General features: G+C 39.8%; 1 protein-coding gene across 2 annotated transcripts in view; it reads right to left on the minus strand.

Annotated features, from left to right (window-relative positions):
• Nucleotides 1–5,443: 5,443 nt before the first annotated feature.
• MAPK11 (mitogen-activated protein kinase 11) overlaps nt 5,444–21,662 on the minus strand; it is a 56,585-nt gene continuing 40,366 nt past the window's right edge. For both annotated transcript variants that reach the window (XM_050936343.1, XM_050936342.1), the window contains 3 exons: nt 19,806–19,884; nt 17,895–18,068; nt 5,444–6,916 (listed from right to left, as the gene is read on the minus strand). In XM_050936343.1, coding sequence (XP_050792300.1) covers nt 6,843–6,916; nt 17,895–18,068; nt 19,806–19,884 — 327 coding nt within the window. In that variant the 3' untranslated portion in view covers nt 5,444–6,842. The remainder of the gene's footprint in view (nt 6,917–17,894; nt 18,069–19,805; nt 19,885–21,662) is intronic.

Consider the following 21,662-nt stretch of genomic DNA (forward strand, 5'->3'; position numbering starts at 1 on the left):
TATCATCTCCTTAATCCCATGCAGTAGTTTTTTTAAAAATGGAGAGGCCACTTACATTGTGAGGGACTCTATACTGGGAAGCACTGACTTTGAAAAAGATTTGGAGGTTGTGGTGGATAATCAGCTCCCATTGCGACGCTGTGACCACAAGGGCTAATGTGATCCTTGGATGCATAAATAGGAATCTTGAGTAGGGGTAGAGAGGTTACTTTACCACATACTTTACCAGTGGTACAACCACTGCTAGAGTATCCTGTCCAGTTCTGGTGTCCACAATTCAAAAAGAGTGTTGATAAATTGGAGAGGACTCCGAAAAGCTACGAGAATGATTAAAGGATTAGCAAACATACCTTAGAGTGATAGAGTCAAAGAGCTCAATCTATTCAGTTTAACAACGAGAAAGTTGAGGTGACTTGACTGCAGTCTATAAGTACGCACATGGGGGAAAAACATTTGATAATGGTCTCTTCAGTCGAACAGAGAATGGTATAAAATCATCCAATGGCTGGAAGTTAAAACTAGACAAATTCAAACTGGAAATAAGATGTAAACTTTTAACAGCGAGAGACATTAACCAGTGGAACAACTTACCAAAGGTCATGTTGGATTCTCCACCACTGACCATTTTAAAATCAAGATTGGATGTTTGTCTAACAGACATGCTTTAGGAATTATTTGGGGTAATATGGCAGCTTCTGGCCTTGGAATCTATGAATCCATATGAAGATTTTAAAAACTATTTTATCAAGTAATTGAACCTCTGACCCACAGCTGCATAATGCACTTTTCATATTTTACAGTTTTGTGGAATGTGGTTTCCCCACTTCGATTTCTGTTCTGCTACCAATTCTAAAATGCATCAGCAGCCAAGTACATTTCTTCGGATATTTAACTTTTTTCTACATTCTCCTGTGAGGAGAGCACTCTGAGGATTATGGTACTAAATACAATATAATGATATGCTTTTCTTCATCAGTCCCCACAACTTTACTTCCTACTAATATGCCTGCAATTTAGCGGTTTCTCTAGTTAATGTGTACTTTTGCTTTGGGTATGGTACATGAACTTCAGATTTATTTACAACTCTTGGGGAGTTATGCTCTACGACGGTCCTTCTAGGGCCAGTCAGGTGAATAGCTCCAAAGTATCAAAATATTAGAAGAAATGTATACTGGGCTGCTAATGCATATGGCACAATAGTCAAGTGCTATGTACAAGACTTTCAAGAAAAGCTTTATTAATTGGCATTGCATTTAAAATGGATTAGAGTTAGAAATTTGATAATGGAGAGCTCTTCAGTCTAGCAGGCATAGATATAGCAAGATCCATTCACTGAAAACTGAAGATATTCAAATTCACACTGGAAACAAGGTGCAAATTTTTGACAGTGAAGGTAACTAACCTTTTTTTGTTTGTTTGTTAAATACAATCTGCCTTAGAATCATAGAATACCAGCGTTGGAAGGGACCTCAGGAGATCATCTAGTCCAACCCCCTGCTCAAAGCAGGACCAATCCCCAGACAGATTTTTGTCCTAGATCCCTAAATGGCCCCCTCAAGGATTGAACTCACAACTGTGGGTTTAGCAGGCCAATGCTCAAACCACTGAGCCTTGTAGGTCTATTAGGCATGAAGAGACTTGCTCCTAAAATTAGAACAGTCTATTTTGGCTAAGCTGAGAAATGATTTCTTCACCTGCATTCAAATGATAAGCATTGCTAGCAATACATTTTTCACATATTCACTTCAAGGTGGTAACTCTCTTTCAATTATACTGTCCTGCCAGTGTAAATTGATAAACCTATCACATTACCATAGCATAGGAGAATCTCTGACCTAAAACTGGAAAATATTTTGATTATTAGGATTTAACTGAATCCATAAAAAAAGCCCTTAGGCATTCAGGTGAGATAATGACCTTTTACAGCTTGTGATTGTATTTCAGTAGAAATAACTGAACGCATATTAGCCTATACTTAGGGTATGCATACACAACAGCTTGGAGATGCAATTCCTAGAGTGGCTAGACAGACATGCATTGGCTCTGCTTGAGCTAGCATGCTAATGTCACAGATCTAGATTGGTGCTATAGCCTGAACTTTGGAACAGTCTCTAGAAGGAACTCCTTCAGTGTGCCAGACCCTCTAGGGGGCCTCACTCTTCCTCCAGGTTAAGCCACGTGGCATCATCACCTCCTTAGACTGGACCTCTGGGCCTTCAGCACTCTTGCTTCACGCTGTGAGCTCTGTTTACTGAGTACTGCTGAAAAAGATCTGGGGTTATAATGGATCACAAAGTGAATGAATCAACAATGTAACAGTTGCAAAAAAGGCTAATATCATCCTTGGGTACATTAACAGGAGTGCCATAGGTCAGATATGGGAGGCAACTGCCCTGCTCTACATAGCATGGGTGAGGCCTCAGCTGGAATACTGTGTCCAATTCTGGCCATCACGCTTTTGGAAAGATGTGGACAAACTAGAGAAAGTTCAGAGAAGCAGTAAAAGGTTTTGAAAACCTGACCTGTGAGGAAAGATTAAAAACACTGAGAATGAGAACTTGAGAAAAGAAATCTGAGAGGCAATCAAATAATCTTCTAATACATTAAAAGCTGTTATAAAGAAGAATGTGATCAATTGTTCTCTGTATCCACTGAAGGTAAGATAAGAAGTAACGTGTTTAATCTGCAGCAAGGGAGATTTAAGTTAGATATTACGAAAAACTTTCTAATGACAAGGTTAGTTAAATTCTAGAACAGGCATTCAAGGGGGGTTGCGGAATCCCCATTAGTGGAGGTTTTAAAGAACAAATGAACAAACACCCATCAGGGATGGTCTAGGTTTACTTGGTCCTGCCTCAATAAGAGGAGCTGGACTTGATGACTTCTCAAGGTTCCTTCCAACCCTACATTTCTATGATTCTGTGATGTGTGTGTGTTAATGTAGCTTTGTAGCATTAAATACATCCTATGGAAGATTGGCAACTTTTTTGAGTGCAAAACAGAGTTAATCAATCCACCTCTCTTGGATTGGATATTTATATGGCTATCAAGAAGATCCAGAGTTTTCTTAATTAATAATAAAATTTTGGAACGGATATTAAACCTTGTGCTTCAAGGTTTAAGCCAATCTCTAAGTATTAGAGATCAGGATGAAACCTATGTTGAGGTCTACTGTATCTACTACTTACTGCCGGGTTCTTAACCTTCCTTGGAAACATCTGGTATTGGCCACTTGGCCTCGGGTCTGATCCAGCATGACAGTTTCTATGTTTTAGCCATGTTGGTCCCAGGATCAGGACCGGCGCTAGGGGTTTTAGCGCCCTAGGCGCACGGCAATTTCGCCACCCCGCGTGCTGGTCCCGCGGCTCCAGTGGAGCTGTCGCAGTCATGGCTGCGGACGGTAGGCTACTCCCGCGGCTCTGGTGGAGCTGCTGCAGTCGTGCCTGCGGGAGGTCCACTGGAGCCGTGCAAGCAGCCGACCGTCTGCAGGCATGACTGCGTTAGCTCCACTGGAGCCGCAGGAGCAGCCGACCGTCCACAGCCACGACTGCGGCAGCTCCACCAGAGCCGCCTGCCACCCCCTCCGGCAAAACACCACCCACCAATAATCCTGGTGCCCTAAGTGATTGCCTAGGCCGCCTAAATGAAAGTGCCGGCCCTGCCCAGGATATGAACAAGAAAAGGTGGGTGAGGTGATAACTTTCACTAAACCAACTTCTCTTGGTGGAAGGGACAAGCTTTTAGAAGAAGAGCTCTGTGAACAACATTACCTCACCCACCTTGTCTCTCAGTTCCCATATTGAAATCTTTAGTACTACATGCAAAACATTCAATAATGTGGAATGGCAGATGAAATTCAATGTTGATGAACGCAAAACAACACATATTGGAAAACATAATCCCAACTATACATATAAAATGATGGGATCTACATTAGCTGTTACCACTCAAGAGAGAGCGCCTGGAATCATTGTGGATAGTTGTTTGAAAACAGCCACTCAACGTGCAGCGGCAGTTAAAAAAAATCTAACAATGTTGGGAATCATTAAGAAAGGGATAGATAATAAGACAGAAAATATCATATTGCCTCTATATAAATCCATGGTACACCCACATCTTGAATACTGCGTGCAGATATAGTCACCCCATCTCAAAAAAGATATATTGTAATTGGAAAAAGCTTCAGAAAAAGGGCAACAAAAATGATTAGGGGTATGGAACAGCTTCCATATGAGGAGAAATTAATAAGATTGGAAAAGAGATGACTAAGGAGGGATATGATAGAGGTCTATAAAATCATGACTGTTGTGGAGAAAGTGAATAAGGAAGTGTTATTTACTCCTTCTCATAACACAAGAACTAGGGGTCACCCAATGCAATTAATAGGCAGCAGGTTTAAAACAAACAAAAGGAAGTATTTCTTCACACAATGCATAGTCAACCTGTGGAACTCCTTGCCAGAGGATGTTGTGAAAGCCAAGACTATAACAAGGTTCAAAAATGAACTAGATAAGTTCATGGAGAATAGGTCCATCAATGGCTATTAGCCAGGATGGGCAGGGATGGTGTCCCTAGAAGCCTGTTTGCCAGAAGCTGGGAATAGGTGACAAGGGATAGATCACTTGGTGATTGCCTGTTCTGTTCATTCCCTCTGGGGCACCTGGCACTGGCCACTGTCGGAAGACAGGATACTGGGCTAGATGGACCTTTGGACTGACCATGTATGGCTGTTCTTGTCTTCTTATGCTCACAAATCTTACTATTTGTGGCTCTTAGGTGTTAAAGTAGCTGCACAGCAGGCTGGGAATCAACATTAAAATATTTCAAGATGATCAGGCATTGATTACTTGCTGAGAGAAAAAGTAGATCAATTACATGAAATTTCTATTTCTGGAGATGAACTGATCATGATTTTCATTATACAGTCAAGGAAGTCATTTGGGTGGCTTACAGAAAATTCACTATTCCCCGGAAATCTGACTGATTTAATCAGTGTGAAATCATAAGCAATCATTCAGTGGCCACTACGGGCCTGATTCAAAGTCTGCTGAAGTCGACAAAAAGACTCCCATTGCCTTCAACAGACTTTGTATTAGGCCTTATACACAGCAATTTTCGAACGAAAAAACCATGAAGACAAACTATTCCCATGGTCAGGTTCTACTGAGTCTCAATTCGCACTAGATTTGTTCATTAATCAGTAAAGTTTTAAAGAGAACAAGTTCTCACAAATAAGACGATATTGCTACATCTGAATATTGATCATGAAGTGAATACTTATTTTCTCTTCCTAGAATTCTTACCTCCTGCATCTGTACAGTGTTCATATATTTTTATTTAGCTTAATTCAGTCATTGATAGTAGTCAAGTGCTATGGAAAGTAAAATTTTCTTTTGCCCTTTTTTGTAATTATTTATTATGAAAAAAGATCAAACAGCAAAAATAGAGAGAAAGTAAACAAATGTATTCAAATTCATCAGCTGATAGAACTGTACAAGCCAAACTAATGACAAAGTCATCACAGCAAAACAAAGTAACAACATTAATATGAAAACAAGCAACCCCCCAAAATGAGACACTGACAGAATGAGACATGGCATGACAAATTACACAATGGACAGCATCTACTGGCATTTGCAATTGTGAATCAGAGGAATGAGACAAACATGGCCATATATTAACCAGAGGATCTCAGACCAAAAGATGTTAATAATAATGGTCCTTTATCATGGTTACACTTCAAGGGGATAAATGAGATTATAAGGTTAATTCTTTAAGATATCTTGGCATTGGCTATATCCTGCTATGAATTAGCTTTAAATTTAGTTTGTCTAACTCTTCAGAGACATTGGGCCTTTTAAAATATTGCTTAAAATGCAATTCCAATGAGATTGGGGTATTTTGCTTTTCACAAATGTCCAAACTCTTCTTAAGCCTTATCCCTGCTTTGTTTTTTCATCTCAATTATTACATTGGCCTCTCATGGATTGACTGAAGGGAAAGAAGAGAGTAGGGAGCTGTTGAGTTCAATGAATGAACACACTATCCCTGTATTACAATCTGTGGTATCTTTGGTGAGATTTCTGGACAACTAGAGAAATTCCACAGTGTCTGTGGCATGAATTCTTGTAAGCTGTGCAAATTCACTAACTCTTCGCATCATACAGAAACACTGTCTCTCAAAAAGTTATCCTCTGCTGTTTTAAGGACTATATGGAAAATAATGAGAACAGACACTTTAAATGGCAACATGACAGATTTATTCATTGATTTCCAACGGGTATTAAACCACTCGAGAGACATCCAGTATGTTTATAAGACCACCACAATTATGACTCTATTTGCATATTATGTCTAACTCACTACCATGCCCTCTTTTTCTTAAAGGCACTAGCTATAAATAAAAAACAAAAAAACAAATACAATTAGGGTAATGCCAGGAAACAACTGGTTGTGTGTATGGACGTCTACTTTCATGTCTGCACACATTCATGCTTTAAAAGTACAATTTCAAAAAAAGTATATTCAAAATAATAAAAAAGTTACCTTCATTTTTGGCATTACAACTGATAAAATGAAACATGCAGAAAAATCCAGCAAAACAGAACTCAGTGCATCATTTTGTCAGAATGAAGCAGTTCTTGATCACCTTTTATGTTCTGTGATTACATTCATAGTACAAGGCAAAAAACATCTGGCTTCAGTATCATTTACCTGCTGTTCCATTCCTTCTCCAACATCTTTGGATAGTGAAATCTACTTTTGGGAATATAGGTTAAATTGTAATGCTGTGTTTTCAACAGTCCTGATAGTGCAGCATGGCAAAACACAGCTGGTCGTATTTACTGTTCTATTTCCAGGCTATCCATTTTAAAATCAGGTGGTTTAAAGCTAATCATTTCTTCATACGTAATCTCTGGAGGGGACAAAAAAGAAAAATAGGTGTGAACTATCTGAATCTGAAATACATCACATTTAAGTAGTGACTGCATGTAGACCTTTGGCCTAAAGTAGCTGAGAAGCATCATACAATATTGATTTAAAAAAAAAATTCAAGGCAAAACAGAACACAGGTACAGTGAAATCATTTGTATTTCTAACCTTACTAAGGACTTAATCAAAAGCCTGCTGAAGTCAGTGGGAGTCTTTCCATTGGCTTCAATAGACTGCGGATCATGCTCTAAGATATTATTTTATGACTGATTTATGTTCAGCAGTTGACTACTAAAACACACTAGCCCTGAAAAGGAAATGCAGAGAATACTGTCAAAGAGCTGCCAGAATGGCTTAATGAAAAACAAAATACTATATATCATGCAACCTTTAGAAAAGTCCAAACATGTTTATTTTAAAGTACATTTTGCCATCACATTTCTTTAGCTGCAGAAAAGTGTTCTTCATCCATTTCTCAATTCATTGCCTTCAAACATAAATGAAACACTTGAACCTCTGCAGTTACGCTTTGTTCTTTGAGGGTTGTGCTGTAATGTATGTAGATTTAAGGTTTTCTTACAGGATATTTGTTTGCTGTATAGCATGTTAGCTCTCAAGCCTGCTTACACTAAGACTCGCCCAAAGTGGTACTATGCACTCCTATTTTGCACTGCTTCTGCCCAATCCTTTTCTCTCCATGATGACAGCAATCTCCCTTCAACAAGGACTAAGGGCCTGTTCCTCTCCACACTGAAGTAAATGACATACTTCACATTGGTGCAGGAACAAGCCTTTGCTCACTGGCCAGTGTTTAGAGCTGATCAACCTGCTCATGTGAACTGGTTTAGTAAAAAGATCCATGTACTGTGGCAGTGAGAGAAAGAGCGCGCACATGTGCAGTAAGCATGTATGGCATTTTTTTAAATGTTAGGTAACATCGAGATCCTGGCCCCTGCTGTAGCTGCTTTGCATTGCTCAGGTGGTGCAAAGCAGTCATGACGACTGCTTTATTGATTACCAGAGGATTCCCCCAGTTTAAGGGAATCCCTGGGTAGTGTTACTCTGCACAATCCCCCAGGTCTGGGATATAGGCCGGAACAGTTGGGCTGTCTCTATGTCCCAGTGATTGATCCCTAGCTCCTAGAATGGCCTCTCTGAGCCTAAGACAGCCTGGTACATAAAAAAGAGCCACTGAGCCTTGCGAGATGCAACCCAGGGTCAAGGCCTTAATTTCTTCAAAAGCTGGTGTCAGAGACGGTATTAGAAATGAATACTGTAGGTCAGGGGAGGCAACCTATGGCATGTGTGCCAAAGGTGGCACGTGAGCTGATTTTCAGTGGCACTCACACTGCCCAGGTCCTGGCCACTGGTCCGGAGGGGCTCTGCATTTTAATTTAATTTTAAATTAAGCTTCTTAAACATTTTAAAAACCTTATTTACTTTACATACAACAATAGTTTAGTTATATATTATAGACTTATAGAAAGAGACCTTCTAAAAACATTAAAATGTATTACTGGCACGTGAAACTTTAAATTAGAGTGAATAAATGAAGACTCGGCACACCACTTCTGAAAGGTTGCCGACCCCTGCCGTAGGTTGTGTATGTTATGCTTTTGTGATTATTAAGCTGCTTATTCTATTCTCACGCCATCTATTCTACTGAGAGTACTACTGCAGATGTTGTGCCAAAATGAGGGGAAGTGCTGCAGCAGCTAAGGAAATGTACTGCATAATGCATTCAACTCCAAATGGTGTGTTCCGGGTTGTTGCATTTTGAGATATTTTCTAACTGATTTAACAGCCAGAAATTTCCTGGCTGCAAACCTCAGCAATATGTCATGGAGATTTAGGAAGCTCTTAGGACATACCCTGAGAGATGCCAAGCACTTGTAACCTCAGGTGCTTGGTTCCCCGCTCAGGATCAACCACTTAGGGACTTTTAAGTTTGAAGGATAAAAAAATAGGGAGAAATGGGCTATCACTTTCTTTTGAAATTAGGCCAATATTCCATTAACAACTCAGAAATCCTTTATGTAAATGAGACCTTCAGGGTCTCCCTATTTCAATGCAGCACTTACTGTGCTTGAGAAGCAGTATTAAATAATACTAATTGTCATAAAAAAAACTTGTAGAAATTTCTGCTTGCAGGAAATATTCAGGATCTTATTATTAATGGAAAGAGAGATTATTTATTTCCATCATGAAATGCTGTCATTGTGGAGATGTACATGAGCCTGGAGTTGTATGGATTAATGAGAGGACATAGTCTCTCTGCAGTTAACACTTCTGGTTGGTTTCTATTAAAGTCTCAGTTACAATCACTTCTCTACTTTCATCTAACCTATATCTATTATTCTGAAATTTCTTTTGTGTTATCCTGTGCCAAGGAAAATTCATTTTGGACTGTTCAGAGGAAATTATGAAGGCATTCTTGAAACAGGCTGGAAAATCAGTACTGTGCATTTTTTTGAAATTTATCTTTGCCCCTTTTTTGCCACGTCTTTCACAATTTGATCTAGAAATCCAGAATTGGTTTATTCTATTTTCTCACAAGAAGTGTTAACACTTCAGACTATTTGTATAAAGATAATTGGGTAAGCACTTGAATTAATGCTATGTGTTTCCTTTTATTTTTATTCATAATATAAAATAAAAAGAGACTGTTAACTTTACAGAATTGAATCAAAAGAAGATTCACTTGGTATATTGTTTGGTTGAAAATCAGTTTTCTACTGCCTAGTGAAATGCTGAGTCCAACAAACCTGACTCCACTTGAATATGAATTTTAGTTGCCTGCTGAGAGCTGAATCACTATAAACATAAAAGCCAGATTTTGAAAGTCAGCCACCTGACTGACTACCTACTTAGGCACCTAAAAGAAAGACTAACCTGATTTGCAGAGCTGCTTAACTGGCACTGGTGTTGATGGACCGTGAAGACCCTCAGCACCTTTGAAAATCAACTTCAAAAATTCTGACTGGAATGTTCTTATTTGTTTTGTTGGTCTTCCTAGAAGGATTCTTCTGTTGTTATCCATTTCATGTGTCCCGCTCTACTGACTACATGGAGAGAGTACGACTTTTCTACTATCAAGATGGCTTTCATTAAATAAAATTACACATATGCTCAGGCTTATGCACCAGAGAATCTCTCACCTGAGAGTTGAATAAAGGAAGCCAGACACCTAAGCACTTGGCTATTTTCTGTCTTTGCTGATTATGTTAACTTTTCTTTGAAGACTATTCCCCAGATTTTTATAGCATGTATCAAAGCAAAGGAACAATCCCTCTCCAAATAAACTAGCTCAAAGAATCTCTGTAGATACTATATGAATTGATGAATATTAAGGCGGTGTACACTATAAAAGCTAAATCGTTAAATGGCGGTTCTTATAAAGTTACTAATATGTAACTTTAAGCAAAGTTAAGCAAAGTACAATATTTTTGTTCCAGTCTGGTCACAAATATTGGTTGAAAAGCTTTCGCCTCTTGGGGGAAAATTGCTAACTGACTGAATTGGGCTGGGAGGTGGCAGTGGGGAGACAAGTGTTAATAGGGAGGATTGTGTGAATTTTAGGGAACAGGAACTCCCAGGGTGCTTTTTGTACATCCTCCCAAAATCTCTTAGGACTGCCTGATCCTGAACATATTGACCAAAAACCATACGATTCTTCAAGCACTCCCAAAGGATGTCTGAGATGCTATCCCTAATCTAGGTTAGAAGGGTAGCAGTGGATTGCATCACCCCAAACTGAAATATCATTGCATAATAATTGGAGCTGCTTGCAGATATAAGGATTTTCACAGACAAATTTCTCTTTTGTCAAAAAGTTTTGAAATTCAAAATGTTTCTAACCAATTTCATATGTGAAACAGGAATGACCAAGTCTAGCTGTCTTCACACAGGTGTTATTTCATGGACTTCAGTTGAGTTACTCTTGATTTCCACTGGTTGGTGTAAGTAAAAAGAGGATCAGGCTCTTAATTTCATTATTGTTGCAGCTAGTGAGGTTCTCTCACTGGCAGGAGAAGTAGGATAAGGGGACAGAGTTAAGGTTGTTTTGGGTACCTCAACAGGAGTATTCTTTTCAGCAGTTAGGTGTTGGATTTTTTGTTTTTCAATAACTAAAAAACATTCAATATTCCAGACTTTTAACCCACCCCCAAACGCCCCTGATTTGAAATCACCATATTATTAAAATATTATCAATTAATGGCTGATTTACAGTCTTAACTCTATGTTACCAATGCTTTCAGTTAGGGAATATAGTAAATGCTGTGTTTGCTAATCTGTCCTTTATTACTGCTCACATGGGACTATAAATACCAAAATATGAAAAATGTTAGCTATAAAAAGTCAACAAAATACACATAGGCATGAAAGATTTAGGGCAAACAGATATTATGAATAAAGGCATGGAAAAAATTTAAGATATAAAAATACCATCTCATTCCACTGTAACTCCTGCAATCAAGTGATACAAGGTAAATAATTCAATATTTAAGGCTTTTCATTCTAAAAGGCACATGCAATACAGAATGTTCAAAATGTTTTAAACACACAAATGTTAGAGCGACATGCTGTTTTTATATGTTGCAGGATTCATGTCTCAGAAAACAGATCCTTCCTAGAACTTTTTACAAAATGTGAGATTAGCTGTTTCATTTATTCCTGAGACCACTGCCAACCAACAATGGATGGTATATTGTTATACCTCCCACATCTCCCTTTCTATGTCCCAAAACTAAATGAAGTACACTGTACTACTATGAGAATGTGCTTAAAGAGAACAGTTTTTTCCTTACAAACCAATAAAAAATTCAGATTTAAAATATATTTTTAATAACAGACTAAAAAAAGAATAATGCTCGTTTTTCCCCTCGTTGTTTGAATTTTCCTACGAAGTTCCTCACAAATGGAATAGAGACGTCTCACATATATTAGATTCTTTAATACAGTGTAATTCTTCCGTTGATGGGGACAGGAGTTAATTCCATAAAAGCTAGAGGAGAGACATGCATAAAAATCTTACAAACTGATGGGAAACTATATTCACAAACTAAGCTGAGCAGCTCTGTGAAAAATTAAAAAATCCCTGTTCCTGTCTTTTTTGTTTAGGTAGTAAATCAGCATTTCAATGGACAAATCTTCTACCCTCATCAAGGACAACATGGTTTAACAAAAGCACATTCCCACTGCACTTATCTCTAACTTTTTGTGTTTTAAAAGAAGACAATAATCAATCAAGGAACCGTTTGGCTAACCAATGGCCAAACTCTCCCCTTATATACAGGGTATTAGATATAACTTACGTTGCTCAGGAGTGTAAATAATCCACACCCTTGAGGGATGTAATTGACACCGACCCAAGCGCTAGTGTAGACAAAGCTATGTCAGCAGGAGAACTTCTCCTGCCAATACAGCTACTGCCTCTTGTGGAGGCAGGAGGTAAATTGACAGGAGAGCTCTTAGCTTACAGCATCTCCACCACAAGCACTATAACGGTGCAGCTATGCTGCTGTAAGTGCTGTAGTGTAGATGTAGCCTATAAGTTAAAACTGAAGCTTTACTGAAGATCAAGGTAACATTGCTTTTTCAGTGATGTAAGCTATGATTCTCCAATTCATAGTTTAAGAGGAGTTCATGTCCAACTATGTAGCCATTCAAAGAATCCCTTCAAATTAAAAATATCAATAGCTAGTTTATAAAGGTCTAATCAGAGTGTTCAATTTCAACCACAATATTGGTACAATACAAATAATGTTTAAGGAAAAAAGAAAAACTGATTCCTCTTAAACGGAACAGAAATAATCTTTTAAGTACAAGGTTTAATGTATTACCTTATAAAATAAGAAATGGGCAACTTGCACAAGAAAGTGACAGTTCCTGCATTCAGAGCTGCGTAAACTACAATTCTGTGTTGGAGTTTTAGTTCCTGGTATTCCTTCCTTTATGGTACAGATTTAATATGGTACTTATTTATGTAATGGATTTTTTGTCAATATAACACAACAGTTTGAATGTACTGATGTAAACACTTTGCAGGTCTGCATGCACACAGCATCTCTTCGCAGCCAAAACTTCACCAACAATCAGGAACACACTGACTAACCCATCTCTCACCCCTGGCCCCCAGGCAGCTGTTATACTACAAAGGGTCTATTTACATTTTTGTAACAAATAAGCTTCAAATATGGAATATATCCAAGGACTAAAAACTTCTATCTGAAGCCCACGGCCATTAGTAAAGCAGCCCATAACTGGGCCTATACAGCTGTTTTACTTAGCAAAACCAAGTAAATATTTTAATGTTAAAAATCAAGAACTTGTATATGTGGTGGAAGCAGAAAAACCCCTCCCTCAACACAGCAGTAAAATTGCAATAAATGTCTTAAGACTCAGAAGGAGCAGCTTCCTAGTCTCTAGAGAAATTCTAACAGAAGAGAGGCAAAAATACTATATCAAAGCTTCAGAATGTGTCAGTTTCTGGTAATACAGAAACTCAATTGTGATAAAATTAGAGGATCTGCAACTGCTTCAGTTTTGTGACGGATTTTCTAGTAAATGTCAGCAAGCGATCATGCACAAATGGCTCTATTCCTTCATTTGGAATATTATTCTTCCCTAATAAGAACAAAAGGACAGTATTTTGCCATGTTTTAATGCTCTCCTAGCTAAAGCTGCAAAAATATTATTTCAATCAAGCCATTCCTTAGACCTACAAAGGAGATAAGGACATTTCTTTCTAAACAATCCCAAACCCTTGATTTCTCCCCTTTCAAGAATTTCAACCAGGTTAGCCTCACTAAGGAATGCTTTTACCTGAACTCATATCTTTTAAAGATATACTAACCAAACAAACCTCTCAAATAATTCTTATATAAGATTGCCTGTGCACTTAATTATTCAGCACATGGAATGAGAACACACATTTGCTGGAATGCAGCATCTGAAATATTAATTGTGATTTTCCTCAGATAAATTGTTTGATCACCTAGATGTTTCTGCTTCTATTCATACAATTAAAAGTCAAAATAATTCAAGTGAAATAATAAGACAGCAGAATCAGACTTAGTATTTGTCTTATTTTCAGAGCCTTAGGTATTTTCAAGGACCATTTTCTAATGAATGATGAAGTATGTAGAGAAGAGAATGAGGAGAACTATACATCTCTTGTGGTGAAATTCATCCTTGTGCAGAGGTCCAACAAAAAGGCCTATGCTCAACTTCAATTCCATGCAAGCCCTATTTTGAAGGCTTACGTAGGGTGACCAGACAGCAAGTGTTAAAAATCGGGATGGAGGTGGGGGGTAATAGGAGCCTATATAAGAAAAGACCCAAAAATTGGACTGTCCTTATAAAAACCAGGACATCTAGGCTACCCTACCCAGTCACCCTAGGCTTACGTGGCCCATAGGCCTCGGGCTGGCCCTTTGAACAAGGGTTAATTTCACCATCTTTTTGATGCAACAGAATCTGCTGCTGCTGCATAAAATATTCTTGCTTTTTATAGAGAAGTTATCCCCACTTCCCAGTTTCAGCTCAGGAAGCGTTAAGCCAAGTTTGCCCCTGCAACCATTTTAAAAGAGGATTGCATCACGAAGAGGAATTAATTTTGTGAAAGGGAAATTGTTAAACCTTCCTGTCAAGGGTTCAGTCCTCTGAGGAAATAGCAGACAAACCAATTAAGCACCCGTACAGCAGCAAATGCAGGATGGATTCATATTAGACAAGATAACTGCAAGGCAATATGTGCTTCCAGGCTTTGCAGCAGACAAATTTTGTGGAGGGAGCAGTTGATGGCAATCAGCTCTCATCGTCTGTCCAGAGGTAGCAGAATTATAGGAGAGCCCTCCTCAAGCTAACAGAGGGTTGCTCCTCCCTGACTGGACACTGTGGCCCATTTCCTGCCCAGCACTAGTGTAGCTTTGCCCCACCACTATACCGCAGCCTTTGTAGGATTTCACCAGCGTGGAGGGATTCTTGGGTGGCACAGATATAGGCGGCCAGTTTACAGGGACACGACTGTGTGTGTGTGTGTGTTTGTGGGGCGGGGAGAGGAAGGATAAGAGGGCACTGAAGAGGATCCCTTAAACTCCAGGTATCTCCAGCTGCTGGAACAGATCCCTGGAGCTCTGGGTAAGAGTTAATTTGGAGTAGGGACCAGCTTCAGAACTGGGGGAGTGAAAAGATCATTTACAGTTGTTTTTTGCAGCACTCGTTCTGCACTGAGCCCTCACCAGTCGCAGCTCAGTATCTAGTCTAGAGATTCCTCACAAAGAACAGTTTCCTCAAGCTCCCACTTTATAGCACTCACATCAACATAGCCAAACTCCATAGAAGAGCATACAATGAACCAGGGCCGGCTCTAGCAATTTTGCCGCCCCCAAGCACAGCGGCACTCCGCGGGGGGCGCTCTGCTGCTCACCGGTCCCACGGCTCCGGTGGACCTCACATAGGCTTCTCTGCGGGGGGTCCAGTGGTCCCGCGGCTCCGGTGGACCTCCCGCAGGCGTGCCTGCGGATGCTCCACCAGAACCGCGGGACCAGCGAACCCTCCGCAGGCACACCTGCGGGAGGTCCACCGGAGCCGTCTGCCACCCTCCCAGCAACCGGCAGAACGCCCCCCGCGGCGTGCTGCCCCAAGCATGCGCTTGCCGCGCTGTGGCCTGGAACCAGCCCTGCAATGTACCAGGCTCCCCATAGCTAAACTACATGAAGAAATATGCTGTATAAACCAGCTCTGCCATAGCCATTTTGCAATGAGGGAAACGCACAAAGGGTCAGGGCAGGATTCTCTGCTCAGACCACTCAGTACCATTTAAGCAGTGCTAAGTAGCTTTAAATTGGCTGGAGACAGAATTCTGGCCCTTCTCCACCCCCCCTAAACTCTCCACTAGTGGAAAGCTGGCAGAGGTAGCTCCATTGCATGCTGTGCTAGCCGTCCTCACCACTTGCATAAGGGGAAGTGGTGGTGTGGTGGTGGTGGTGTGATAGGAATGGTCTCAGAGAGAAGAGGGCATGCCAGACTGAAGCTTCACTACACAGATTTTCACCTGGCCTACAGTTCCTTATGCCAGTAATATACGTTAGTTAGTGCTGCCTTTGCACTGGTCAGTCCTGAACTAAGGGACTGCAACCAGCTACATGAAGCCCCATAGTTTGGATGGAATAGAGAATCAAAACCTTAGACTCCGGTGCCAATCAAAAATGAAGAAACACCACCCCTCTGCCCACAGACTATCTCCCCGTGTACTGCTATGATAATTTGGGGAATCTGTCTATGCATCATTTATGAATTCTGGTTGATGTTATGAAATTGCTGTATTTCTGAATACCTGTGTATGTGGAACCCACTGTTTGCTGATAGGGGTTTTATGATGTCCCTGGGTCAAATCAGACCATGGACAATGGTTAGTCATTAGACCTAAAATGGTCACCTATTCTGGTGGAATCACCTTGGGACAATGGCTTGGCTGAAACTGGGAGTTAGTTACTCAGACTTCGCTGAAGGGAGTGGAAAATCCCCAGCAGCAGAACAAAGAAACCAAGGGACTGATGCTAGCTTTTAAAAGCCACCAAGGCTGGGTGGGTCAGGGAGACTCAGGAAAGTTTGTGCAGCAGAGAGAAGCATCCTGTTTAACAGCAGGACCAGCCGAGGTCAGAGAAAGTTAGCTGACAGAGAGGGAGAGAAGTTCCAAGTTTCTGAAGAGAAGTCATGAGCTGCAGGAGAAGGGTCCTGGATACCCCGAAGAACTCTATAGAGTGGTAAGGAAACTGAGGCAGCAAAAATGCATATACGTGTGTTTATTAGATCTATGCATTCCTCGTGGTAAGTAAAGAGTAATCATGTTTAGAATCGTATGCAAAGGCTGTCTGTACATCTGTTGGCTTTCATTGTCATGTGTCCCTGAAGAATTAAATGGTAAACCCACATTGTTCAGGAGGTAGAATCCTGGGGAAGAGTGTGCTTAAGCTACAGGGATCACCACTAGTCCCAGGGGCTAGGCAGTTGGACTGCGGGGTCTCAGCTCTTAGGAGGAAGTGCTAAATAGAGAGTATGCCCAGAGAATCCAGCCAGGTGCAATGATTATTCCTGTACCCTCTCCAACATACACATGGAGGGGAGTTTTAAGAAAGAATCAAGATGTCTTGTGCACTCCACTTTATCTTGCCGTGTTTTCAATTTCCTCCATCTCAAATGGAATATGTAAAAAAAATTTCCAAAAATATTCAGAGAGTTTCTTGTTTGTGTGTGTGTATGCTGAAAGGTAGAATCACAACAGATCTTTTAATGGCCATAGCAGCTGCACGTATGAGGTCAAACTTCTGGAAGCGCACTATACAACTGGAACAAATAGTTTGGGCAAGCACTGGGGTTCAGATTCACCCTGTAGAAAGGGACAACAAAAAGCATATCCAATACTTTAATCCCACATAATCCTTTTGGAATTGAAATGGTGCAAAGGCCATAGGCTGGCCCTCTACACAAAGAGGAAGTTCACCCTGGGCGTGCAGGCCTAATTTGCTTTAGCTTTTAGTGTGATTGCATGCACAGGAAATGGTTAACAGGCCATTTGTTGACACATTTGCTATGACTGCAGAAGAAGGGTCAGAGCCAAAACTAAACATGATGTAAACTGGCATCATTCCACTATCCTAGACGAGGATCTGGCAAACAAGAGTTTACAGAGGAATCAAAGTACAGGATTCTTACAAGATCACTTGCACCTGCCTTCACATGGGGCTGTGCGTGTTGAGGAAAATCCAGTGTCCAGATAATGGAAAGAGTGACTAGAAGCATAGGGGGGAAATACACACAAATCTGCCTTGTTATTCTGAAGTTTCTGAGTTCAAGTTGTGTTGCAATTCACTGGGCAAGAACCAGATAAAAACTGTTTTTTAAGCAAATATATTTGTTGCTGCACATTTGAGCAGCTGCATACAATTCTCCCTTACCTTTCCATTCATCTATGGTTCGTTCTTTATTCTCTATCGACTCATCATACAGTTCGGCCTCAGGCTCATCATCAGGATCATGATACTGAACAAAGTAAGCATGTGCGAGTGCTTCTGAGGCAGTTATTCTTTTATCACTGTCCAATATAAGCATCTTCTCAAGAAGATCTACAGCTAGGGCAAAAAAGAAACTCAAATTAAACTTAAAACATATCACATGGATAAGAAAAAATCTAGAAGTGAAGATATTTCATAGTGAAAGTTTACATAGAACCTCAGAATCATCCTTTTCCTTGTTCTTGATATTTAGAGCAAGAAAAAGGAAAATTAATGGGAGAAAAAAATATATCAGACACATATTATGTCTCCATACTCACAGTATATCATCATTTCTCCCAAGATGATGTAAAAGCATTCTTTTGTGCAATACAGCCCATAGCCTATGAAGATACACATTCAGAGTAGAATTTTCAGCCATTAAACAGGCCTCTATTTTGGTTGGTGCATGACACAGGCTATAATAGGTGCATGTCAGGTCATTTCAGACATCTGAATCCTGATTTAGACTTCCTTCTAAGGCCCTGACTCTGCAAACACTTAAGCACGTGCTTAATGTAGACATATGATGCGTGCACATGCTTAAATTAAGCATATGCATATGTGTCTGCAGTATCAGGTCCTGAGTGACCTGCAACATTACACTTGGCAATTATTTGTACCCATAAAAAAATGTTCATATGATGATTGTAAAATAGCCTTAAAGGGGACAGTCAAAAAATACATACAAAATATATTCATTTTAAGTTTGCATAAAACTATACAATATTACACGAGACATATCTGCAGGACTGGAAGTGGTTTATATATCATGTTTTTAATATACATATATTATAATTTATATATGAAATTTTAAGTGTATTGCTTTAACATATAAACTATCATTAGACTTTTTGTTTGATTTTTCCTCTGTAACGTATTATATTTCTTACTAGCATCTTTCTCAGATCATACTATCTGCTGCTTAAATTTGTTCTAGTGGCCCAGAGCAAGTGGCAAAATGTTGATTCAGACAATTTATCTTTTAATTCATTTATATCAGAGAACGGCACTCCATTTCCCAATTAAACTGAGAAATCTCAAATCAACACCCTATCAATAACAATGTTGCTTAACTTCAGTACATTTTCACTATCAGACAAAAATACTAATAATTAAAAACATTTCTGCTTTACCTGTGCATGGGATTAGAAAAACTGACAAACTGTAACTTTAATTTTTTATTGTGAGTTGATGCAGAGTAGGATTAAACCCCATATTTTTCTACAGATTTAGCTACATTTTAATTTGAGTATTGAGACTGTTGCCTCATTAATTCTCAGTATTTATGTATTTTTTCTAACAGTGGGTTATATTTAAGAGGAACTCCATTTAAATAAAATATTGATGGCCTAATATGTCCCAGGAGAGTCATTACATTCATTCTAGGATCTTTGGATTGAACTGTTCTGGAGCAAAAAGAAGATGGGTACTCATTTCAGATAAAACATTTTTGATCATTCTTCTGTTAGGCAGTTCCAAATTTCTCTTTGCTCTAACTCTGGTTATCTTTCTATCTGTGTAGCTATGCAATATTTGACAGGCTTTTACTTTTTGAAAGCAGCCATTTGCCCTCTAATCCACGGATTGCTGTTCACTGGGAGCTACCTGCCTTTTCTTCCTATCCAGAATAGGGTCTGAATGGGCTTAATTAGAGTAAGGTGGTGGTCTCAGAATCAAGAGGTTTGGTAATGCTTATGGGGTAGTGCCCCATTGTCATTCAGCTAGTTTTAATATAGCAAGTGTAAAACTTGAGCTCAGATGCTGGTGAAGGAACCAAATTACATCAGTCTGAAAACCCTAACACATTCTTACCTAAAGGGTTGGCACCACGAAATACTGCTTTCAAATCCTGTTGAGGCATATGTGGTAGAGATTCAATGTATTTCCTAGCCTGGGAATAAATCAAGGCATATATACAGATTACATTTTTGCTCAATAGTAAGCATGGCAACTCTGGAAAATAAAATTCTCTAATTGCTATGTTTCCTACTCATGGAAGACATTGTCTATACAAACTCATTATGTGTGTGTGTCTAGATACAGTCAATCATCTTTATATGTCTTATAAAGCCCACAGGCAAGAGGGTTTTAAAAGGAGGAATTTTCCCCTTAAAGTTAAAGTTATTTCACATGGAAACACTTGTTTATGTTTTCGTCTACCTGCACAACTGGTTTATCACCATAGATCCTAAAATAACCATCATATCTGCCACGTCTTTCAACCAGGAAGTCAGCCTATATCTCCTTTCAGTTACCACTGGCAAACAGGTACTTATCCTGTCTTTCTCATACAGATCACCATTGTCAAATACTACTGTTTAATCAACTAAGGCTCAAATCCTGACCTAAGATGCCTCCAAGGTGCAGAGCCTCAGGACCTTTGTAGCTTGCCTTCGCTGTGGGGCTGAACTGGAAATCTCAGGGCCTCCATGCTAGAGACAGCCACATAGCACATACTCAGCTGCCCAACTCACATATTGCAGACAAGGTGCTGGGACTTGACATCATTGAAGACATTGCTTTCCTGATGTCCAAGCTGATGAGCAGGTGACCTACTGGTAATGGGACAGAAGAGACTAAATGGGGTCTTGACGGTAGATAGACAGACCCTCGCAGATGACAGCTCTGAAAATGGAATTGTCAAAGGAGAGAGGACAGAGCATCCCTGCATGCATGAAAAAGAGTCTCTGAGAAAACTGTAGCTTCTTTAAAAAAGGTTGTTAATAATACAGGGATTTCACCCCTGATCATCTCTCTTCCCTATACATGGGTTATTTCCCCTCTTCACATGTTACTGCAGGAAACTGAGAAACTCTCCAGGGCCCTACAGAAGACAGCAAGAGGGACAGAATATGCAAAAAGCTGCTCAAACTGATGGTGAGCTCATGCCGATCAACTCCCTGGCTCCTGGTCAGAGAGCAGGCACTGAGATTTCTGTTTTCCTTCTCCTCTGGATCTGATGATCTTCAGGATCAATTGGCCCTGCACATCCTGGTTACACACTAATAAGAGGTTACTGTGAGCCTTCCTGGTATGTACTCTGGGTCAGGATACAGCCACTGGAGAGATGGAATCCTGCTCCGAACTCAGTTCTCTCTGTGACAACACATCACTGATATTTCTTTAATTTCCCTGCAATCTTTTTAAGCTTTTCAGTTATTATGCACTAAAACAAAAGATACTTTAAAGTATTTTGAGAGGTCATTCCAAGCTACTGTCTCATTCAAAATGTATCCTAGTACAGGGTTAATCTTTAACTTACAACAAACTTGTGAAACCAAAAGTAGAAATATATTTCTTTTTACTTTCTATTTTACTGGAAGTTGTCAAGAGGAGTTGGACCAATATGGCTGCCATTACCAACATATTTCAAAATATTTTTCCTCTCTTTATTATGGAGGTTGGCAACTCAGCTTTCTAAAATGTGATTGCTCTTACCAGTGGAAACCAGTCATCTACAGAGAGTACAGGTTTAAAGGACAGAGAACAGGATTAATTTCCCCTCCCCTGAGACTACGTCCCTGAAAGGTGTTATGCACTCCTGGGAGATGATACTGAGCATGTTATCCTCCCACAGTTGGTAAGAGAGCTCAGCACCTCAGAGAATCAGACCTTTAGGGACATATGTTCATATAACTTGCTGTGCAGTTTTTAAATATATAGCAGCTA

The sequence above is a fragment of the Gopherus flavomarginatus genome, chromosome 1, assembly GCF_025201925.1.
Source record: "Gopherus flavomarginatus isolate rGopFla2 chromosome 1, rGopFla2.mat.asm, whole genome shotgun sequence".
Classification (NCBI taxonomy): Eukaryota; Metazoa; Chordata; order Testudines; family Testudinidae; genus Gopherus; species Gopherus flavomarginatus.